The following is a 21,042-nucleotide window of genomic DNA, read 5'->3' as shown; positions in this document are numbered from 1 at the left end:
AGATAGAGATCCCAGTGAGTGCTCCCTGAGGGAGAGAGAGATCCCAGTCAGTGATTGCTGAGATAGACATCCCGGTGAGTGATCCCTGAGAGGGAGATAGATCCCGATGAGTGATCCCTGAGTGAGAGAGAGATCCCAGTGACTGATCCCTGAGAGATAGAGAGAGATCCTAAGAGATATTTCGGTGAGTGATCCCTGAGAGAGAGATCCCGGAGAGTGCTCTCTGAGAGAGATCCAGGTGAGTGATCCCTGAGAGAGAAAGAGATCCATTTGAGTGATCCCTGAGAAAGAGATCCCGGTGAGTGATCTCTGAGTGAGAGAGAGATCCCGGTGAGTGATCCCAGAGAGATAGAGAGAGATCCCGAGAGAGATTTCGGTGAGTGATCCCTGAGAGAGAGATCCCGGAGAGTGCTCCCTGAGAGAGATCCAGGTGAGTGATCCCTGAGAGAGAGAGAGATCCTGGTGAGTGAATCCTGTGAGATAGAGAGAGAGATCCCGGTGAGTAATCCCTGAGAGAGAGAGAGAGATTTTGGTGAGTGCTCCATGAGAGAGAGATCTCGGTGAGTGATCCCCGAGAGAGATCCCGGTGTGTGATCCCTGAGAGAGAGAGATCCCGGTGAGTGATCCCTGAGAGAGAGATCCTGGTGAGTGATCCCTGAGAGAGAGATCCTGGTTAGTGATCCCTGAGAGAGAGAGATCCCAGTGTGTGATCCCTGAGAGAGAGAGAGAGAGATCCCGGTGAGTGATACCCTGAGAGATATCACGGTGTGTGATCCCTGAGAGAGAGAGATCCTGGTGAGTGCTCCCTGAGAGAGAGAGATCCCGGTGAGTGATCCCTGAGGGAGAGAGGGATCCCAGTGAGTGATCCCTGAGAGAGAACCCGGTGAGTGATCCCTGAGGGAGAGTGATATGCCGGTGAGTGATCCCTGAGGGAGAGAGAGATCCCGGTGAGTGATCCCTGATAGAGAGATCCCAGTGAGTGATCCCTGTGAGAGAGATCCCGGTGAGTGATCCCTGAGGGAGAGAGAGATCCCGGTGAGTTATCCCTGAGGGAGAGGGAGATCCCGGTGTGTGATGCCTAAGGGAGAGAGAGATCCTGGTTAGTGATCCCTGAGAGAGAGAATCGCGGTGAGTGATCCCTGAGAGCGAGTGAGATCCCGGTGAGTGATCCCTGAGGAAGAGAGAGATCCCGGTGAGTGAATCCTGAGAGAGCGATCCCGGTAACTGATCTCTGATGGAGAGAGAGATCCCGGTGAGTGCTCCCTGAGAGAGAGAGACCCCGGTGAGTGATCCCTGAGGGAGAGAGAGATCCCGGTGAGTGATCCCTAAGAGAGAGATCCTGTTGAACTATCCATGAGAGAGATAGGTTCCAGTGAGTGGTCCCTGAGATAGAGAGAGATCCCAGTGAGTGATCCTGGTGAGTGATCCTTCAGAGAGATCCCAGTGAGAGAGTTTCCAGTGTATGATCCCTGAGAGAGATGGAGATCCCAGTGAATGATCCCTGAGAGGGAGAGAGCCCAGTGAGCAATTACAGAGAGGAAGATCCCAGTGGGTGATCCCTGAAAGAGAGAGATCCCAGTATGAGATCCCTGAGAGAGACCCCAGTGAGTGATCCCTGAGAGAGAGAGGAGTGATCCTGGTGAGCGATCCCTGAGAGAGAGATCCTGGTGAGCGATCCCTGAGAGAGAGAGAGGTTCTGATGAGTGATCCCTGAGAGAGTAGAGATCCTAGTGAGTGATCCCAGAGAGAGGGAGAAATAGAGATATCCCGGTGAATGACCCATGAGAGTGAGATCCTATTGAGTGATCCCTGAGAGAGAGATCCCAGTGAGTGATCCCTGACAGAGAGAGAGAGGTCCCTGTGAGTAATCCCTGAGAGAGAGAGAGAGAGAGAAATCCCGGTGGGTGATCCCTGAGAGAGAGAGATCCCGGTGAGTGAGCTTTGAGAGAGAGATATATCCCGGTGAGTGATCCCTGAGAGAGAGAAAGAGATCCCTTTGAGTGATCCCTGAGAAAGAGAAGCCGGTGAGTTATCTCTGAGTGAGAGAGAGATCACGGTGAGTGATCCCAGAGAGATAGAGAGAGATCCCGAGAGAGATTTCCGAGAGTGCTCCCTGAGAGAGAGATATCCCGGAGAGTGCTCCCTGAGAGAGATCCAGGTGAGTGATCCCTGAGAGAGAGAGAGATCCTGGTGAGTGATCCCTGTGAGATAGAGAGAGATCCCGGTGAGTAATCCCTGAGATAGAGAGAGATTTTGGTGAGTGCTCCCTGAGAGAGAGATCCCGGTGAGAGACCCGAGAGAGAGAGATCCCGGTGAGTGATCCCTGAGAGAGAGATCCTGGTGAGTGATCCCTGAGAGAGAGAGATCCCAGTGTGTGATCCCTGAGAGAGAGAGAGAGATCCCAGTGAGTGCTTCTTGAGTGAGAGAGATCCTGGTGAGTGATCCCTGTGAGAGACAGATCCCGGTGAGTGCTCCCTGAGTGAGAGAGATCCCGGTGAGTGATCCCTGAGGGAGAGGGAGATCCCGGTGTGTGATGCATGAGGGAGAGAGAGATCCCGGTGAGTGATCCCTGAGGGAGAGAGATCCTGGTGAGTGATCCCTGTGATATAGAGAGAGATCCCGGTGAGTAATCCCTGAGATAGAGAGAGATTTTGGTGAGTGCTCCCTGAGAGAGAGATCCCGGTGAGTGATCCCTGAGAGAGACCCCGGTGAGTGATCCCTGAGGGAGAGAGAGATCCCGGTGAGTGATCCCTAAGAGAGAGATCCTGTTGAACTATCCATGAGAGAGATAGGTTCCAGTGAGTGGTCCCTGAGATAGAGAGAGATCCCGGTGAGTGATCCTGGTGAGTGATCCTTCAGAGAGATCCCAGTGAGAGAGTTTCCAGTGTATGATCCCTGAGAGAGATGGAGATCCCAGTGAATGATCCCTGAGAGGGAGAGAGCCCAGTGAGCAATTACAGAGAGGAAGATCCCAGTGGGTGATCCCTGAAAGAGAGAGATCCCAGTATGAGATCCCTGAGAGAGACCCCAGTGAGTGATCCCTGAGAGAGAGAGGAGTGATCCTGGTGAGCGATCCCTGAGAGAGAGATCCTGGTGAGCGATCCCTGAGAGAGAGAGAGGTTCTGATGAGTGATCCCTGAGAGAGTAGAGATCCTAGTGAGTGATCCCAGAGAGAGGGAGAAATAGAGATATCCCGGTGAATGACCCATGAGAGTGAGATCCTATTGAGTGATCCCTGAGAGAGAGATCCCAGTGAGTGATCCCTGACAGAGAGAGAGAGGTCCCTGTGAGTAATCCCTGAGAGAGAGAGAGAGAGAGAAATCCCGGTGGGTGATCCCTGAGAGAGAGAGATCCCGGTGAGTGAGCTTTGAGAGAGAGATATATCCCGGTGAGCGATCCCTGAGAGAGAGAAAGAGATCCCTTTGAGTGATCCCTGAGAGAGAGAAAGAGATCCCTTTGAGTGATCCCTGAGAAAGAGAAGCCGGTGAGTGATCTCTGAGTGAGAGAGAGATCACGGTGAGTGATCCCAGAGAGATAGAGAGAGATCCCGAGAGAGATTTCGGTGAGTGCTCCCTGAGAGAGAGATATCCCGGAGAGTGCTCCCTGAGAGAGATCCAGGTGAGTGATCCCTGAGAGAGAGAGATCCTGGTGAGTGATCCCTGTGAGATAGAGAAAGATCCCGGTGAGTAATCCCTGAGATAGAGAGAGATTTTGGTGAGTGCTCCCTGAGAGAGAGATCCTGGTGAGTGATCCCTGAGAGAGAGAGATCCCAGTGTGTGATCCCTGAGAGAGAGAGAGAGAGAGATCCCAGTGAGTGCTCCCTGAGTGAGAGAGATCCCGGTGAGTGATCCCTGCGAGAGAGAGATCCCGGTGAGTGATGCCTGAGGTAGAGAGAGATCCCGGTGAGTGATCCCTGAGGGAGAGAGATCCTGGTGAGTGATCCCTGTGAGATAGAGAGAGATCCCGGTGAGTAATCCCTGATATAGAGAGAGATTTTGGTGAGTGATCCCTGAGAGAGAGATCCCGGTGAGTGATCCCTGAGAGAGATCCCTGTGAGTGATCCCTGAGAGAGAGAGATCCCAGTGAGTGATCCCTGAGAGAGAGATCCTGGTGAGTGATCCCTGAGAGAGAGAGATCCCAGTGAGTGCTCCCTGAGTGAGAGAGATCCTGGTGAGTGATCCCTGCGAGAGAGAGATCCCGGTGAGTGCTGCCTGAGGGAGAGAGAGATCCCGGTGAGCGATCCCTGAGGGAGAGAAATTCCGGTGAGTGATCCCTGAGGTGGAGAGATCCCGGTGAGTGATCCCTGAGGGAGAGAGATCCCGGTGGGTGATCCCTGAGAGAGAGAAAGAGATCCCTTTGAGTGATCCCTGAGAAAGAGATCCCGGTGAGTGATCTCTGTGTAAGAGAGAGATCCCTGTGAGTGATCCCAGAGAGATAGAGAGAGATCCCGGTGAGTGATCCCTGAGAGAGAGAGATTTCGGTGAGTGATCCCTGAGAGAGAGATCCCGGAGAGTGCTCCCTGAGAGAGATCCAGGTGAGTGATCCCTGAGAGAGGGAAAGATCCTGGTGAGTGATCCCTGAGAGAGAGAGATCCCGGTGAGTGATCCCTGAGGGAGAGAGAGATCCCAGTGAGTGATCCCTGAGAGAGATCCCGGTGAGTGATCCCTGAGGGAGAGTGATATGCTGGTGAGTGATCCCTGAGGGAGAGAGATATCCCGGTGAGTTATCCCAGAGAGATAGAGAGAGATCCCGAGAGAGATTTCGGTGAGTGATCCCTGAGAGAGATCCCGGAGAGTGCTCCCTGAGAGAGATCCAGGTGAGTGATCCCTGAGAGAGAGAGATCCTGGTGAGTGATCCCTGTGCGATAGAGAGAGATCTCGGTGAGTAATCCCTGAGATAGAGAGAGATTTTGGTGAGTGCTCCCTGAGAGAGAGATCCCGGTGAGTGATCCCTGAGAGAGATCCCGGTGAGTGATCCCTGAGAGAGAGAGATCCCGGTGAGTGATCCCTGAGAGAGAGATCCTGGTGAGTGATCCCTGAGAGAGAGCGATCCCAGTGTGTGATCCCTGAGAGAGAGAGAGAGAGAGAGAGAGATCCCGGTGAGTGACACCCTGAGAGATATCCCGGTGTGTGATCTCTGAGAGAGAGAGAGATCCCAGTGAGTGCTCCCTGAGTGAGAGAGATCCTGGTGACTGATCCCTGCGAGAGAGAGATCCCGGTGAGTGATGCCTGAGGGAGAGAGAGATCCCGATGAGAGATCCCTGAGGGAGAGAAATTCCGGTGAGTGAATCCTGAGGCGGAGAGATCCCAGTGAGTGATCCCTAAGGGAGAGAGATCCCGGTGAGTGATCCCTGACAGAGAGAAAGAGATCACTTTGAGTGATCCCTGAGAAAGACATCCCGGTGAGTGATCTCTGAGTGAGGGAGAGATCCCGGAGAGTGCTCCCTGAGAGAGATCCAGGTGAGTGATCCCTGAGAGAGAGAGATCCTGGTGAGTGATCCCTGTGAGATAGAGAGAGATCCCGGTGAGTGATCCCTGAGAGAGAGAGATTGCGGTGAGTGATCCCTGAGAGGAGATCCCGGAGAGTGCTCCCTGAGAGAGATCCAGGTGAGTGATCCCTGAGAGAGAGAGATCCTGGTGAGTGATCCCTGTGAGATAGAGAGAGATCCCGGTGAGTAATCCCTGAGAGAGAGAGAGATTTTGGTGAGTGCTCCATGAGGGAGAGATCCCGGTGAGTGATCCCTGAGAGAGATCCAGGTGAGTGATCCCTGAGAGAGAGAGATCCCGGTGAGTGATCCCTGAGAGAGAGATCCTGGTGAGTGATCCCTGAGAGAGAGCGATCCTAGTGTGTGATCCCTGAGAGAGAGAGAGAGAGATCCCGGTGAGTGATACCTTGAGAGATATCCCGGTGTGTGATCCCTGAGAGAGAGAGATCCTGGTGAGTGCTCCCTGAGTGAGAGAGATCCTGGTGAGTGCTCCGTGAGAGAGAGAGATCCCGGTGAGTGATGCCTGAGGGAGAGAGAGATCCCGGTGAGCGATCCCTTAGGGAGAGAATTTCCGGTGAGTGATCCCTGAGGCGGAGAGATCCCGGTGATGATCCCTGAGGGAGAGAGATCCCGGTGAGTGATCCCTGAGGGAGAGAGATCCCAGTGAGTGATCCCTGAGGGAGAGAGAGATCCCGGTGAGTGATCCCTGAGGGAGAGATCTCGGTGAGTCATCCCTGAGGGAGGGAGATATCCCGGTGAATGATCCCTGAGGAAGGGAAAGATCCTGGTGAGTGATCCTGAGAGAGAGAGATTCCGGTGAGTGATCCCTGAGGGAGAGAGAGATCCCAGTGAGTGATCCCTGAGAGAGAGAGAGATCCCGGTGAGTGATCCCTGAGGGAGAGTGATATGCTGGTGAGTGATCCCTGAGGGAGAGAAAGATCCCGGTGAGTGATCCCTGAAAGAGAGATCCCAGTGAGTGATCACTGTGAGAGAGATCCCGGTGAGTGATCCCTGAGGGAGAGAGAGATCCCGGCGAGTGATCCCTGAGGGAGAGGGAGATCCCGGTGTGTGATGCCTAAGGGAGAGAGAGATCCTGGTTAGTGATCCCTGAGAGAGAGAATCGTGGTGAGTGATCCCTGAGAGCGAGTGAGATCCCGGTGAGTGATCCCTGAGGAAGAGAGAGATCCCGGTGAGTGAATCCTGAGAGAGCGATCCCGGTAACTGATCTCTGATGGAGAGAGAGATCCCGGTGAGTGCTCCCTGAGAGAGAGAGACCCCGGTGAGTGATCCCTGAGGGAGAGAGAGATCCCGGTGAGTGATCCCTAAGAGAGAGATCCTGTTGAACTATCCATGAGAGAGATGGGTCCCAGTGAGTGATCCCTGAGATAGAGAGAGATCCCAGTTAGTGATCCCTCTGAGTGATCCTGGTGAGTGATCCTTCAGAGAGATCCCAGTGAGAGAGTTTCCAGTGTATGATCCCTGAGAGAGATGGAGATCCCAGTGAATGATCCCTGAGAGGGAGAGATCCCAGTGAGCAATCACAGAGAGGAAGATCCCAGTGGGTGATCCCTGAAAGAGAGAGATCCCAGTATGAGATCCCTGAGAGAGACCCCAGTGAGTGATCCCTGAGAGAGAGAGGAGTGATCCTGGTGAGCGATCCCTGAGAGAGAGATCCTGGTGAGCGATCCTTGAGAGAGAGAGAGCTTCTGATGAGTGATCTCTGAGTGAGTAGAGATCCTAGTGAGTGATCCCAGAGAGACGGAGAAATAGAGATATCCCGGTGAATGACCCATGAGAGTGAGATCCTATTGAGTGATCCCTGAGAGAGAGATCCCAGTGAGTGATCCCTGACAGAGAGAGAGAGAGGTCCCTGTGAGTAATCCCTGAGAGAGAGAGAGAGAGAGAGAGAGAGAGAGAAATCCCGGTGAGTGATCCTTGAGAGAGAAATCCTGGTGAATGATACTGGAGGGAGAGATCCTGTTGAGTGATCCCTAAGAGAGAGATTCCGTTGAGCTGTCCGTGAGAGAGATAGATCCCAATGAGTGATTCCGAGGGAGAGAGAGAGATTCTGGTGAGTGGTCCTGGGGGAAGGGAGAGATCTCGGTCAGTGATGTCTGGAGTACTGTGTATTGTTTTAGCCTCCTTATTTAAGGAAGAATGTAAATGTGTTAGAAGCGGTTCAGAGAAGGATTACCAGACTAATACCTGGATTGGGGCGGGTTGTCATATGGGGAGAGGTTGGACAGGCTACGACTGTACCCACTGGAGTTTAGAAGAGTAAGAAGCGATTTGATTGAAACGTGTAAGATCCTGAGGGGTCTTGACAGGGTGGATTTGGAAAGGATATTTCCACTTGTGGGAGAATCTAGAACTAGGAATCACTGTTTAAAAATATGGGGTCGACCATTTAAGATAGAGATGAAGAGAATTATTTTCTCTCAGAGGGTTGTGAGGCTTTGGAACTCTCTTCCTCAGATGGTAGTGGAAGCAGAAGTAGATAGATTCTTGATAAGCAAGGAGGTGAAATGTTATCAGGGGTAGGTAGGAATGTGGAGTTGAGATTACAGTCAGATCAGCCATGATCTTATTGAGTGGCAGAGCAGGCTCGAGCGGCTGGGTGGCCTAATCCTGCTCCTAATTTGTATGAGAGAGTGAGATCCCAGTTAGTGATTCTGGGAGAGAGAGGAGAGGTCCTGGTGAGTGATCCCAGTGAGAGAGAGAGATCCCAGCGAGTGAGAGAGACCCTGGTGAGTGATCATGAGGTAGGAGAGATCACGATGAGCGGTCCCAGGAGAGAGAGAAATCCTGGCAGGTGATCCGAGCGAGAGAAATCCCCTGAGTGATCCCGGGGAGAGAGAGGGAGATTCTGATGCGTGATCCCAGGGATCAAGCTGCACTTGAGGCCATAACTTCGCTGATCACAATGCTGCAAATATGTCCTTCCTTGGCAGCCTTCAAGGAGCTGCCTGTGCCGTTTTTAAACCCGCTCAGTCAGCGTGAAACGCGCGCTGAAATGCTCAGCACTGCCGGGGTGGGGGCAAAGACATCACTGCGGGCATGGGCGAGGGTTGGAGAGAGCTCTCTAAAGGCAGACTGCTGCCTCAGGGAGCTGCAGACCTGCAAATAATGAAATGAAGCACTAAAATTCAGCAAAAAAATGTCCATGCATCACAATCCAGCACCTGAAAGCACACTTCATAAAAATGCTGTTCCCAGATATTTTTTTTTATTTTAGTTCCTAATGGAGATTTCATCCCGCCCTTGGATGAGGCTTCATGACAAATGTAAAGTCCACCTGGCCAATTCGCCTGTCTGCCAACTGTAAGGTCGCATGGGCCACGTAAAATCGCAGACAATTGCGCCATTAATGGGCTTAATTATCCTCTTAATTGTCGGTGGGCGAGGTCCTGACATCTGCATGTGTCCGCCGAGCGAAATATCACTCAAGTGCGCGATGACGTCAGGACGCTTGCCCAACATTGTCTTGTGTGATTTTACGCCCAATCAGGCCGGGCACGTGCCCGCCCGTGGGAGGTAAAATTCTGCCCTTGAAATCCTGAGCAGTCTTGACAGAGTGAATGTGGAAAGGATGTTTCTGCTTGTGGGAGAACCTAGAACTAGGGGTCACTATTTAAAAATAAAGGGTCACCCATTTAAGACGGCGATGAGGAGAATTTTTTTCTCTTGTGTGTCATGTGTCTTTGGAACTCTCTTCCTCAAAAAGCAGTGGAAACAGGATCTTAGAATATTTTTAAGGCAGAGCTAGATAGATTCTTGATTAACAACGGGGTGAAAGGTTATCGGGGGTAGGCATGAATGTGGGGTTGAGGTGACAATCAGAACAGCTAGTATCTTATTGAATGGTGCAGCAGGCTCGAGGGGCCGAGTGGCCTACTCCTGCTAGTTTGAATGAGAGATAGAGATCGCGGTGAGTGATCCCAGAGAGAGAGAGACCCAGATGAGTGATCCTGGGTAGAGAGAGAGATCCCAGTGAGTGATCCCAGGGAGAGATCCAGGTGAATGAGCCTGGGAGAGAGATCATGGTGATTGACCCTGGGGTGAGAGAGGGAGATCCTGGCAAGTGAGCCTGGGAGAGAGATCATGGTGATTGACCCTGTGGAGGGAGAGAGAGATCCTGGTGAGTGATCCCGAGAAAGAGAGAGAGATCCCAGTGTGTGATCCTGGGAGAGAGAGAGACAGAGATCCTGGTGAGTAATCCCGGGCAGAGAGAAAGATCCCAGTGAGTGATCCCAAGGGGTGAGGGAGAGATCCTGGTGAGTGATGCCGGGGAGAGAGAGATCCTGGTGAGTGATCCCAGGGAGAGAGATCCCAGTGAGTTATTCTGGGGAGAGAAGGGTCCCAGTGTGTGATCCCAGGGAGAGAGATATCCTGGTGAGTGATTCCTGAGAGAGAGCGAGAGAGAGAGAACACAGGGAGAGAGAGATCCCAGTGAGTGATCCCGGGGTGACATCACTTGCAATTCTTCCTTTTCATCTTCACCTCTATCTCTCTTATCATCCAGGGTGCTCTGGATTTATTTGTCCTACCTTTCCCTTTCAAGGGAATATACCTTGACATTGCCTGCAATACTTTTTCGTTGAAGGTAGCCCATTGTTCAGCCACTGTCTTTTCTGCCAACATTTGATTCCAACTCACTCAACTCAGATGCATTCTCATCCCATCAAAGTTGGCTTTCCCCCAATTAAGTCTCCCTGCTCTGGATTGTTCCTTGTCCTTTCCCATGGCCAACCTAAACCTTATAATACAATGGTCACTGTCCGCTATAAATGCTCTCCCACTGATATTTGATCCACTTTGTCCAACTCATTCACCAGAACCAGGACCATCAGTGCCTGCCCTCTTATTGGACTGGAAACATACTGCTGCAGAAAATTATCCTGAACACATTCCAGGAACTCTCGCCCCTCTTGTCCCTTTGCACTATTCTTATCCCAGTCAATATTTGGATAACTGAAGTCGCCCATTATAATTACTCTATAATTCTTGCACCTGTCTGTAATTTCTTTGCAGATTCTATTAGTTGATGGTCTATATACTACACTGAACAATGTTATTTCACCTTTTTAATTCTTTACCTCCAGCCAGACAGATTCTGTCCTTGACCCCTCTGGAACATTCTCTCTCCAGTACTGCAATGCCATCTTTAATCAATACTGCCTCTCCCCCCGTTCCTTTTCTTCCTTTCCTGTCTCTCCTAAACACCTTGTACCCGGGAATATTTATTGCCCAGTCCTGCCCTTCTTTGAACCAGGTCTCTGCCATGGTAATAATATCATAATTCCATTTCTCAACCTGTGCCTGTAGTTCACCAACCTTATTAAGCACACTCCATGCATTCACATACATGACAATTAATCCTGATTTAGGCTTTTTTCACTTCCCCCTTGCTCTGACCCCATCTAATGACTTACTATTGCCTACGCTAATTCTATCAAACTCTCCAAGTATTCAATTTACTCTCTGATATATCCTCCTTATCAGTTAATACTTCATTACTTCCCACTGCCAGTTTTTCTCCTCTGCACTCTGAATTTTCCCTCAGGTTCCCATCCCCCTGCCAACCTCGTTTAAACCCTCCCTGATCGCCCTAGCAAGCCTCCCCGCGAGGACATTAGTCCCAGTCCTGTTCAGGTGTAACCCATCCTTGTACAGGTCCCACCTGCCCCAGAACTGGTCCCAATGCCTCAGAAATCTAAAGCCCTCTCTGCTACTCCATTTCTCCAGCCATGTGTTGACCTGTTCAGTCTTCCTATTCTTATGATCACTAGCACATGGCACTGGGAGTAATCCTGAGGTTACTGCTTTTGAGGTCCTGCTTTTCAATTCCCTTCTGAACTCCCTAAAATCTACTTTCAGGACCTCAGCCCTTTTCCTACCTATGCCATTGGTCCTAACATGGACCACGATCTCTGGCTGTTCACCCTCTCCCAAAGGAATGTCCTGCAGCCGCTCTGTGACACCCTTGACCTTGGCACCAGGGAGGCAACATACCATCCTGGAGTCACGTCTACGGCTGCAGAAACGCCCGTCTGTTTCCTGAACTATGGAATCCCCAACCACTAAAGCACTTGCGCTCTTCCTCCTACCCTCCTGTGCAGCTGAGACACCTGTGCTGCCACGAACTTGGCTCTTTTTATTCATTCACGGGATGTGGGCTTTACTGGTTGGGCCAGCATTTATTGCCCGTCCCTAGTTGCTCTTGAGAAGGTGGTGGTGAGCAGCCTTTTTGAACCCCTGCAGTCCACGTGGTGTAGGTACACCCACAGTGCTGTTAGGAAGGGAGTTCCAGGATTTTGACCCAGCTTGCTACAGCCCTTTGAGGAACCATCTTGCTCACCAGTATCCAAAATGGGAAAGCGGTTAGAGCGGGAAATAGCCTCAGGAGATTCCTGCACTACCTGCCTATATCTCTTAGATACTCTGTCGGTCACCTATTGCCTCTCTGCCTGTGTACCTCTTAGCTGCAGTGTGACCACCTCTCTAACCTGCTATTCACGTAACCCTCAGCCTTGTGGATGCACCACAGTGACTCCAGCTGCCGCTCAAGTTCCACAAACCGGAGCTCACGTTTCTGCAGCTGGTGACACTTCCTGCAGATGTTGTCATCGAGGCACTTTGTACCTGCACGACTTCCCACATCAGCAGGATGCACATCCCACATGGCCGAGCTACATTGACATACCTTAAACTTTATTTATGGTGTTTACTATAGTATGGTATAATATAATATAACTCAATATAATACAATCGTCTCCTCTGTGCTGGGTCCAGAAAGCCTATACTTCCCAACCAATCAACCTATAGGACTCCTGTGATGTCACTTTTATATTTTAAACTCCTGGCTCTCTCTCTCTCTCTCTCTGTCTCTCCGCTACTTGATGGGCTCTCGTTCTCTGAACTCACGCTGCTTTATGGACTTCCTCTGTAGCAAAGTAAGAACCAGAACTGGAGGCTGAGGAAAGGTAGAAAATGAAAGGATCATCTCCTTCCCTCGTCATTGAAGTCCCTCACTCACCAAACCCCAACTTAAACACTGTAATGCACACAAAGCAGCACCCCAGTACAGTCACTGTTTAAAAATAAGGAGTCGCCCATTTAATACAGACACCTCTCAGAGGGTAGTGAGTCTTGGGAACTCCCTTCCTCAAAAGGCAGTGGAAGCAGACTCTTTGAATATTTTTAAGGCAGAGGTAGATAGATTCTGATAAACAAGGGGGTGAAAGGGTTTCTGGGGTAGGTGAGAATGTGGAGTTGATGTTACAATAATATCAGCCATGATCCGATTGAATGCCGGAGTAGGCTCGAGGGGCTGAGTGACCTACTCCTGCTCCTACTTCGCATGAGAGAGAGAGAGATCCCGATGATTGAGCCCAGGGAGAGAGAGAGAGATCCTGGCGAGTGTTCAAGGGGAGAGAGAGATCCTGGTGAGTGATCCTCGGAGAGAGAAAGATCCCAGTGAGTGAGCCCAAGGAGAGAGAGGGGAGAGAGAGATCCTGATGAGTGTTCCTGGGGAAGGGGAGAGATCCTGGTGAGCTATCCCAGGGAGAGAGAGAGATCCCGATGGGTGTTTAGGGGAGAGAGAGATCCTGGTGAGTTATCCTGGGGAGAAAGATATCCTGGTGAATGATCCCACGGAGAGAGAGAGAGAGATCCTGGTGAGTGTTCAGGGGAAGAGAGAAATCCTAGTGAGTGATCCTGGGAGAGAGAGAGGTCCCAGTGAGTGAGCCCAGGGAGAAAGTGGGGAGAGAGAGAGATCCTGGTGAGTGTTCAGGGGAAGAGAGAAATCCTAGTGAGTGATCCTGGGAGAGAGAAAGATCCCAGTGAGTGAGCCCAGGGAGAGAGAGGGGAGAGAGAGATCCCGGGGAGAGAGAGAGATCCTGATGAGTGTTCCTGGGGAAGGGGAGAGATCCTGGTGAGCTAACCCAGGGAGAGAGAGAGAGAGATCCCGATGGGTGTTTAGGGGAGAGAGAGATCCTAGTGTGTTATCCTGGGGAGAAAGATATCCTGGTGAATGATCCCACGGAGAGAGAGAGAGAAATCCTGGTGAGTGTTCAGGGGAAGAGAGAAATCCTAGTGAGTGATCCTGGGAGAGAGAGAGATCCCAGTGAGTGAGCCCAGGGAGAAAGAGGGGAGAGAGAGAGAGAGAGAGATCCTGGTGAGTGATCCTGGGGAAGGGGAGAGATCCTGGTGAGCTATCCCAGGGAGAGAGAGATCCTGATGGGTGTTCAGGGGAGAGAGAGACCCTGGTGAGTGAACCTGGGAGAGAGAGGGATCCCAGTAAGTGAGCCCAGGGAGAGAGAGAGAATGATCCTGGTGAGTGATCCTGGGGAGAAAGAAATCTTGGTGAACAATCCCAGGGAGAGAGAGAGATCCTGGTGAATGTTCAAGGGGAGAGAGAGATCCTGATGAGTGATCCTGGGAGAGAGAGATACCCCAGTGAGTGAGCCCAGGGAGAGAGAGATCCTGGTGAGTGATCCTGAGAGAGAGAGATACCCCAGTGAGTGAGCCCAGGGAGAGAGAGATCCTGGTGAGTGATCCTGAGGAGAAGAAAGGTCCTGGTGACTGATCCTGGGGAAGGGGAGAGATCTCAGTGAGCGATCCCAGGGGGAGAGAGAGAGATCACAGTGAGTGATCTGGGGGTGAAGGAAAGATTCCACTGAGGGATGCTGGGGAGAGAGAGATCCTGGCGATTGATCCCAGGGTGAGGGTTCCCTGTGAGCGATCCTGGGGAGAGAGAGAGATCCTGGTGGGCGATCCTGGGGACTGAGAGAGATCCCTGGCAGAGAGATCCCAGTGAGTGATCACAGGGTGGGAGATGCTGGTGAGTATTTCTGGATAGAGAGATTCCTGTGAGTGATTCTGGGGAGAGAGAGTGAGATACTGGTGAATGATCTTGGGTAGGGGGAGAGATCCCGGTGAGTTATCCTGAGGATAGAGATCCCAGTGAGTGATCCTATGGATAGAAGAAGAGATCCTGACAGTGCAGTGCTCCCTCAGCGCTGACCCTCTGACAGTGCCTCAGTGCTGACCCTCTGACAGTGCAGCACTCCCTCAATACTAACCCTCTGACAGTGCACAGCACTCCCTCAGTACTGACCCTCTGAGAGTGCAGCATTCCCTCAGTACTGACCCTCCGACAGCATAGCACCCACGCAGTACTGACCCTCGGACAGTGCAGCAGTCCCTCAGTACTGACCCTCCGCAATTGCAGCACTCCCTCAATACTGAGCCTCAGACAGTGCACAACACTCCCTCAGTACTGACCCTCTGACAGTGCAGCACTCCCTCAACACTGAACCTCTGACGTTGCAGCACTCCCTCTGTACTGACCCTCCGACAGTGCAGCACTCACTCAGTACTGACCCTCCGACAGTGCTGCACTCCTGCAGTACTGACCCTCCGACAGTGCAGCGCTCACTCAGTACTGACCCTCCAACAGTATAGCACTCCCTCAGTACTGACCCTCTGACAGTGCAGCACTCCCTCAGTGCAGACCCTTTGACAGTGAAGCAATCCCTCAGTACTGAACCTCCAACAGTGCACAGCACTCCCTCAGTGCTGACTCTGTGACTGTGCAGCGCTCCCTCAATACTGAACCTCTGACAGTGCAGCACTCCCTCAATACTGAGCCTCAGACAGTGCACAGCACTCCTTCAGTGCTGACCCTCTGACAGTGCAGCACTCCCTCAGTACTGACCCTCCGACAGTGCAGCACTCCCTCAGTACTGACCCTGTGACAGTGCAGCACGCCCTCAGTCCTGACCCTCCGACAATGCGGCTCTCCCTCAGTACTGACCCTCTGACAGTGCAGCAGTCCCTCAGTACTGACCCTGTGACAGTGCAGCACTCCCTCAGTACTGACCCTGTGACAGTGCAGCGCTTGCTCAGTACTGATCCTCTGACAGTGCAGCACTCCCTCAGTACTGACCCTCTGACAGTGCAGCACTCCCTCAGTACCGACCCTCCGATAGTGCAGCACTCCCTCAGTACTGACCCTCTGATATTGCAGCACTCCCTCAGTACTGACCCTCCGATTGTGCAGCACTCCTTCAGTACTGACCCTCCGATATTGCAGCACTCCCTCAGTACTGACCCTCCGATTGTGCAGCACTCCCTCAGTACTGACACTCCGACAGTGCAGCACTCCCTCAACACTGAACCCCTGACGTTGCAGCACTCCCTCTGTACTGACCCTCCGATAGTGCAGCACTCCCTCAGTACTGATGCTCGGACAGTGCAGCACTCCCTCAGTACTGACCCTCTGACAGTGCAGCACTCCCTCAGTACTGATCCTCCGACAGTGCAGCACTCCCTCAGTACTGACGCTCTGACAGTGCAGCACTCCCTCAGTACCGACCCTCCGATAGTGCAGCACTCCCTCAGTACTGACGCTCTGACAGTGCAGCACTCCCTCAGTACTGACGCTCGGACAGTGCAGCACTCCCTCAATACTGACCCTCTGACAGTGCAGCACTCCCTCAGTACTGACCCTCCGATTGTGCAGTGCTTCCTCAGTGCTGCACTGGGAGTATCAGCCTAGATTTTATGCTCATTCTTCTGGAGTATGAGTTGTGGGTAGGCTACTGTTCAACTGTCTGGTTATCTCAGCAAGGCTCTGTCTGAACGTGCAGAATTACTGTGGCATCCACCTCCCCGTCCGCGTTGAGTTTACCGAGTTGCCTCCCAATTGCTGCGAGGGTATTGTCGTGTTTGGACTGGCCCTGGAGTGATGTGCAGGGTGTGTTGAAAATGTGGTCAGGGTTTTAGGCTGTTTCAGTTGTTTCCAGATGTGAAAGTAGTGTGTTTCAAACTTGTTCCCAAGATTGGTTTGTGATTCCTGGTTGACGTATATGATGAGGGGGGAGAGAATGAAGTACAGTATGGAAACCAATTGGAGGGAGGTGCTTGGATCACAAAGGCAATCTGGCAGCTTCCTGTGAAGTTCACACATCTCATTGCGTAAGGATGAACTGACAATGAGGAATATGGGATCTCTAGACTGTTAGTCTCCCCGTGCTATGTTGAGCAAAGTGGACTATTTGAGCTCAAGTTGGGACAGAGGTAAGAGTGGATAATCATTGTCAGCTGCTATTGGATCATGGTGGTCTGGACCCCAGAAGCTTTAACTCTTTCATGTGACTGAAACTATTTTCAGGGACTGAACAAAACAAATCCAACAGAGAAATATCTGAAAAACCAGAAACAGCTGAATCATCATAGCTGAAAGTCATCTAATGCAACCAAAGTACTGTACTTGTTCCCAGCTTCCGACTTCACCACCGAGGTCATGGTTTGATTTGAAACTATTCACAGGAGACAATCAGCCATGTAGTGCATGAGTGATTGAGTTGTGAATGCATTAAATCTGGGCAAAAACTTTCAAACCCTTTCCCTTGAAGATTAAACGGCCTCTGTGGCACAACGATTGTATCGAACCTGCCTTAGGAACTTTCTGTCCATCGAGTGCCAAAGGATCGGGACTTTCCCCAGTGAAGGACCAGAGTGGGAACCAAGCAGGGATTTTTCTTTCAGCTCAGCATGTGGGCGTTTACCCTCTGAGTCACTTGGCACCTAGTTCCTGAGATTTATTTGTAAGAATTTGCACAAGTTTAACTTCTGTTGCAGACAGAATTTGTGTGGTCCTCTCCAGTCTGTAATCAGGATGTTTGTGTGTAAGGTGTGTATATTTCCCTATCCTCAGAGTGACTTTCCCTTGTTTAAAATAAATTCCAGCAACAGGCTTCTTGGTGATTTTAAAAAGAAGGAAGGCTATTTATTATCACGCATTTGGCCCTGGTGTTTGAAGGCAAAATCTCAATCACTTGTCTCACTCAAACTCAGGCAAAGATTAGATACAGATGCCATTAAAAGCCATAATTATAAAAATTGAATTTATAACTCAGTCCCTGTGTCGATGCAGGCCTGATGTCTCTTAGTTGAGTTGATACTTTAGTTGGAGTGAAGGACTTTGGAAACAAATGATTCTCATGGAGCTGTGAAGCCTTTTGTAGTAGGATAGCCAGGAGATTGGTTCTCAGGCGGAGTTGGAAGTGAGGGAGTGACTGTACTGATGCATTGCACTGTAATCTAGTGAATATGAGTTGATCATAAGAAATAGGAGCAGGAGTAGGCCATTCGGCCCCTCAAGCCTACTCCACCATTCGATAGGATCATGGTTGATCTAACTGTGGCCTTAACTCCACTTTCCTTCCTGCCGCCCATAATCCTTGACACTCCTGTCAATCATAAATCTAACTCAACCTTGAATATATTCACTGACCCAGCTTCCACTCCTCTCTGGGGAAGAGAATTCCAAGACTAACGACCCTCTAAGGGAAGAAATTTCTCCTCATCTCCACCTTAAATGGGAGACCCCTTACTTTTAAACTATGCCTCTCATTCTAGATTTTCCCAGGAGAGGAAACATCCTGTCAGCAGTTACCCTGTCAAGCTCCCCCAGAATCGTATATGTTTAATAAGATCATTCTTCTAAACTCCAGTGAGTATAGGCCCAACCTGCTTAATCTTTCCTCACAGGACAACCCCTTCATCCCAGGAATCCAACCGAGTGAACCTTCTCTGAACTACTTCCAATGCGAGTATATCCCTCCTTAAGTAAGGAGACCAAAACTGTACACAATACTGCAGCTGTGTCTCACCAATGCCCTGTGCAGTTGTGTAGAAATCTTCCCTACTGACATGTCTACTGATGCCTGGGTTATTTCACAATGCTGCCCTGCCCTGTGTCTCTCACACAGATGGGGTTTAAGAACCCTCTGCAGCTGAGTTTCTAGCCCATGGCCTGATGCTGGCTGCTTTTTCTTCTTCCCACTTTGTGTTATTGGCTGTAGGGACCTAAAGTAAACATCACTGGTGGAGGTGAGCTGTTGCATTGGGCCAGGGACCATCAATTAATCAGTAGGACCCAGGGCTGTTTCTATCTATCTATCTATTTATATATATATCCAATTCCACAGGATTGGAGATTGTTGGAGTATCTGATTACAGGACAGTAAAATCACTGTTAATTGTCCCCTCCTGTAGATGACCAGTTAAAATCCACACCCAGTGTGTCAGCAACTCCAGCATTTACTGTTCCCTGAAATTCATTTATATCGTAACTCTGTATGCAGTCCAAAGGAATACTGCTATTGTACCTGGGCAGTTTATCAGAACCCTAGACAAGAAACTAAAGGAAGCAACTTTAAAAGGTAATTCCTCTCTCTGTCTCTTGTGTCTGAGTATGTGGATGTGTTTGAGTGTGTACATGTGTCTTTGTGTGTGCATGTGTCTGTGTGTGTGCATGTTTCTGTGTGTGTCTGTGTGTGTGCATGTTTTTGTGTGTGTCTGTGTGTGTGCATGTGTGTGAGAGAGAGAGAGTGGTACATTGCAGTGAGAGAGAGAGAGTGCCACATTGCAGTGTGAGAGAGAGAGAAACACATTGCAGTGTGTGGGAGAGAGAGAGAGTGGAACATTGCAATGTGTGAGAGAGAGAGAGTGACACATTGCAGTGTGGGAGAGAGAAACACATTGCAGTGTGTGGGAGAGAGAGAGAGTGGAACATTGCAATGTGTGAGAGAGAGAGTGACACATTGCAGTGAGACAGAGAGTGACACATTGCAGTGTGGGAGAGAGAGAGGCACATTGCTGTGTGTGGGAGAGAGCGAGTAACACATTACAGTGTGCGAGAGAGAGAGAGAGAGAGTGGCACAATGCAGTGTGAGAGAGAGAGAGTGGCACATTGCAGTACGAGAGAGAGAGAGTGGCACATTGCCATGTGGGAGAGAGAGAGTGGCACATTGAAGTGTGAGAGAGAGAGTGGCACATTGAAGTGTGAGAGAGAGAGAGTGGCACATTGCAGTGCGTGGGAGAGAGAGAGTGGCACATTGCAGTGCGTGGGAGAGAGAGAGTGGCACATTGCATTGCGGGAGAGAGAGAGAGTGGCAAATTGCATTGCGAGAGAGAGAGTGGCACAATGCAGTGTGAGAGAGAGAGTGGCACATTGCATTGCGGGAGAGAGAGCGTGGCACATTACAGTGTGGGAGAGAGAGAGAGGCACATTACAGTGTGAGAGAGAAAGTGCCACATTGCAGTGTGGGAGAGAGAGAGTGGCACATTGCAGTGTGAGAGAGAGAGAGTGGCACATTGCAGTGTGAGAGAGAGAGAGAGGCACATTACAGTATGGGAGAGAGAGAGTGGCACATTGCAGTGTGTGAGAGAGAGAGAGAGGCACATTACAGTGTGAGAGAGAGGCACATTGCTGTGTGAGAGAGAGAGCGTGGCACATTGCAGTGCGAGAGAGAGAGTGGCACATTGCAGTGTGAGAGAGAGAGGCACATTGCAGTGTGAGAGAGAGAGAGCGTGGCACATTGCAGTGCAAGAGAGAGAGAGTGGCACATTGCAGTGTGAGAGAGAGAGGCACATTGCAGTGTGAGAGAGAGAGTGGCACATTGCAGTGTGAGAGAGAGAGTGGCACATTGCAGTGTGGGAGAGAGAGAGAGGCACATTGCAGTTTGGGAGAGAGAGTAGCACATTGCAGTTTGGGAGAGAGAGAGTGGCACATTGCAGTGTGGGAGAGAGAGAGTGGCACATTGCAGTGTGGGAGAGAGAGAGAGTGGCACATTGCAGTGTGGGAGAGAGAGAGAGGCACATTGCAGTGTGGGAGAGAGAGAGAGTGGCACATTGCAGTGTGAGAGAGAGAGAGAGTGGCACATTGCAGTGTGAGAGAGAGAGAGAGAGTGGCACATTGCAGTTTGGGAGAGAGAGAGAGTAGCACATTACAGTGTGAGAGAGAGAGTGGCACATTGCAGTGTGAGAGAGAGAGAGAGAGTGGCACATTGCAGTTTGGGAGAGAGAGAGAGTGGCACATTACAGTGTGAGAGAGAGAGAGTGGCACAATGCAGTGTGGGAGAGAGAGAGAGTGGCACATTGCAGTGAGAGAGAGGGAGTGGCACATTACAGTGTGAGAGAGAGAGAGTGGCACAATGCAGTGTGGGAGAGAGAGAGAGTGGCACATTGCAGTGTGAGAGAGAGAGAGTGGCACATTGCAATGTGAGAGAGAGAGAGTGGCACAATGCAGTGTGAGAGAGAGAGAGTGGCATAACAGTGTGAGAGAGAGAGTGGCACATTGCAGTGTGAGAGAGAGAGAGTGGCACATTGCAGTGTGAGAGAGAGAGAGTGGCACATTGCAGTGTGGGAGAGAGAGAGTGGCACAATGCAGTGTGAGAGAGAGAGAGTGGCACATTGCAGTGTGAGAGAGAGAGAGTGGCACATTGCAGTGTGAGAGAGAGGGAGTGGCACATTGCAGTGTGAGAGAGAGGGAGTGGCACATTGCAGTGTGAGAGAGAGAGAGTGGCACATTGCAATGTGAGAGAGAGAATGGCACATTGCAGTGTGAGAGAGAGAGAGTGGCACAATGCAGTGTGGGAGAGAGAGAGAGTGGCACATTGCAGTGTGAGAGAGAGAGAGTGGCACATTGCAGTGTGGGAGAGAGAGAGTGGCACATTGCAATGTGAGAGAGAGAGTGGCACATTGCA

General features: G+C 50.9%; 2 protein-coding genes across 3 annotated transcripts in view; one reads left to right on the top strand and one right to left on the bottom strand.

Moving 5' to 3' along the window:
* Window positions 1–12,167, bottom strand: part of cnga4 (cyclic nucleotide gated channel subunit alpha 4) — a 103,819-nt gene extending 91,652 nt beyond the window's left edge. The window contains exon 1 of the mRNA XM_078546100.1: window positions 12,064–12,167. Within this exon, the coding sequence (XP_078402226.1) occupies window positions 12,064–12,167 (104 nt within the window). The remainder of the gene's footprint in view (window positions 1–12,063) is intronic.
* Window positions 12,168–16,462: 4,295 nt separating this feature from the next.
* fhip1b (FHF complex subunit HOOK interacting protein 1B) overlaps window positions 16,463–21,042 on the top strand; it is a 118,716-nt gene continuing 114,136 nt past the window's right edge. The window contains exon 1 of one of the 2 annotated variants that reach the window (XM_078544930.1): window positions 16,463–16,567. The gene's annotated coding sequence lies outside the window, so the exon portion shown is untranslated. Of the gene's footprint in view, window positions 16,568–18,560; window positions 18,718–21,042 lie in introns of those variants that run through there. The other variant, XM_078544927.1, reaches the window with a different exon arrangement.

This window comes from Cetorhinus maximus, chromosome 7 (assembly GCF_964194155.1).
Source record: "Cetorhinus maximus chromosome 7, sCetMax3.hap1.1, whole genome shotgun sequence".
Taxonomy (NCBI): domain Eukaryota; kingdom Metazoa; phylum Chordata; class Chondrichthyes; order Lamniformes; family Cetorhinidae; genus Cetorhinus; species Cetorhinus maximus.
The sequence above is the reverse complement of the archived record's forward strand: the minus strand, read 5'-3'. Positions and strand labels throughout refer to the sequence as shown.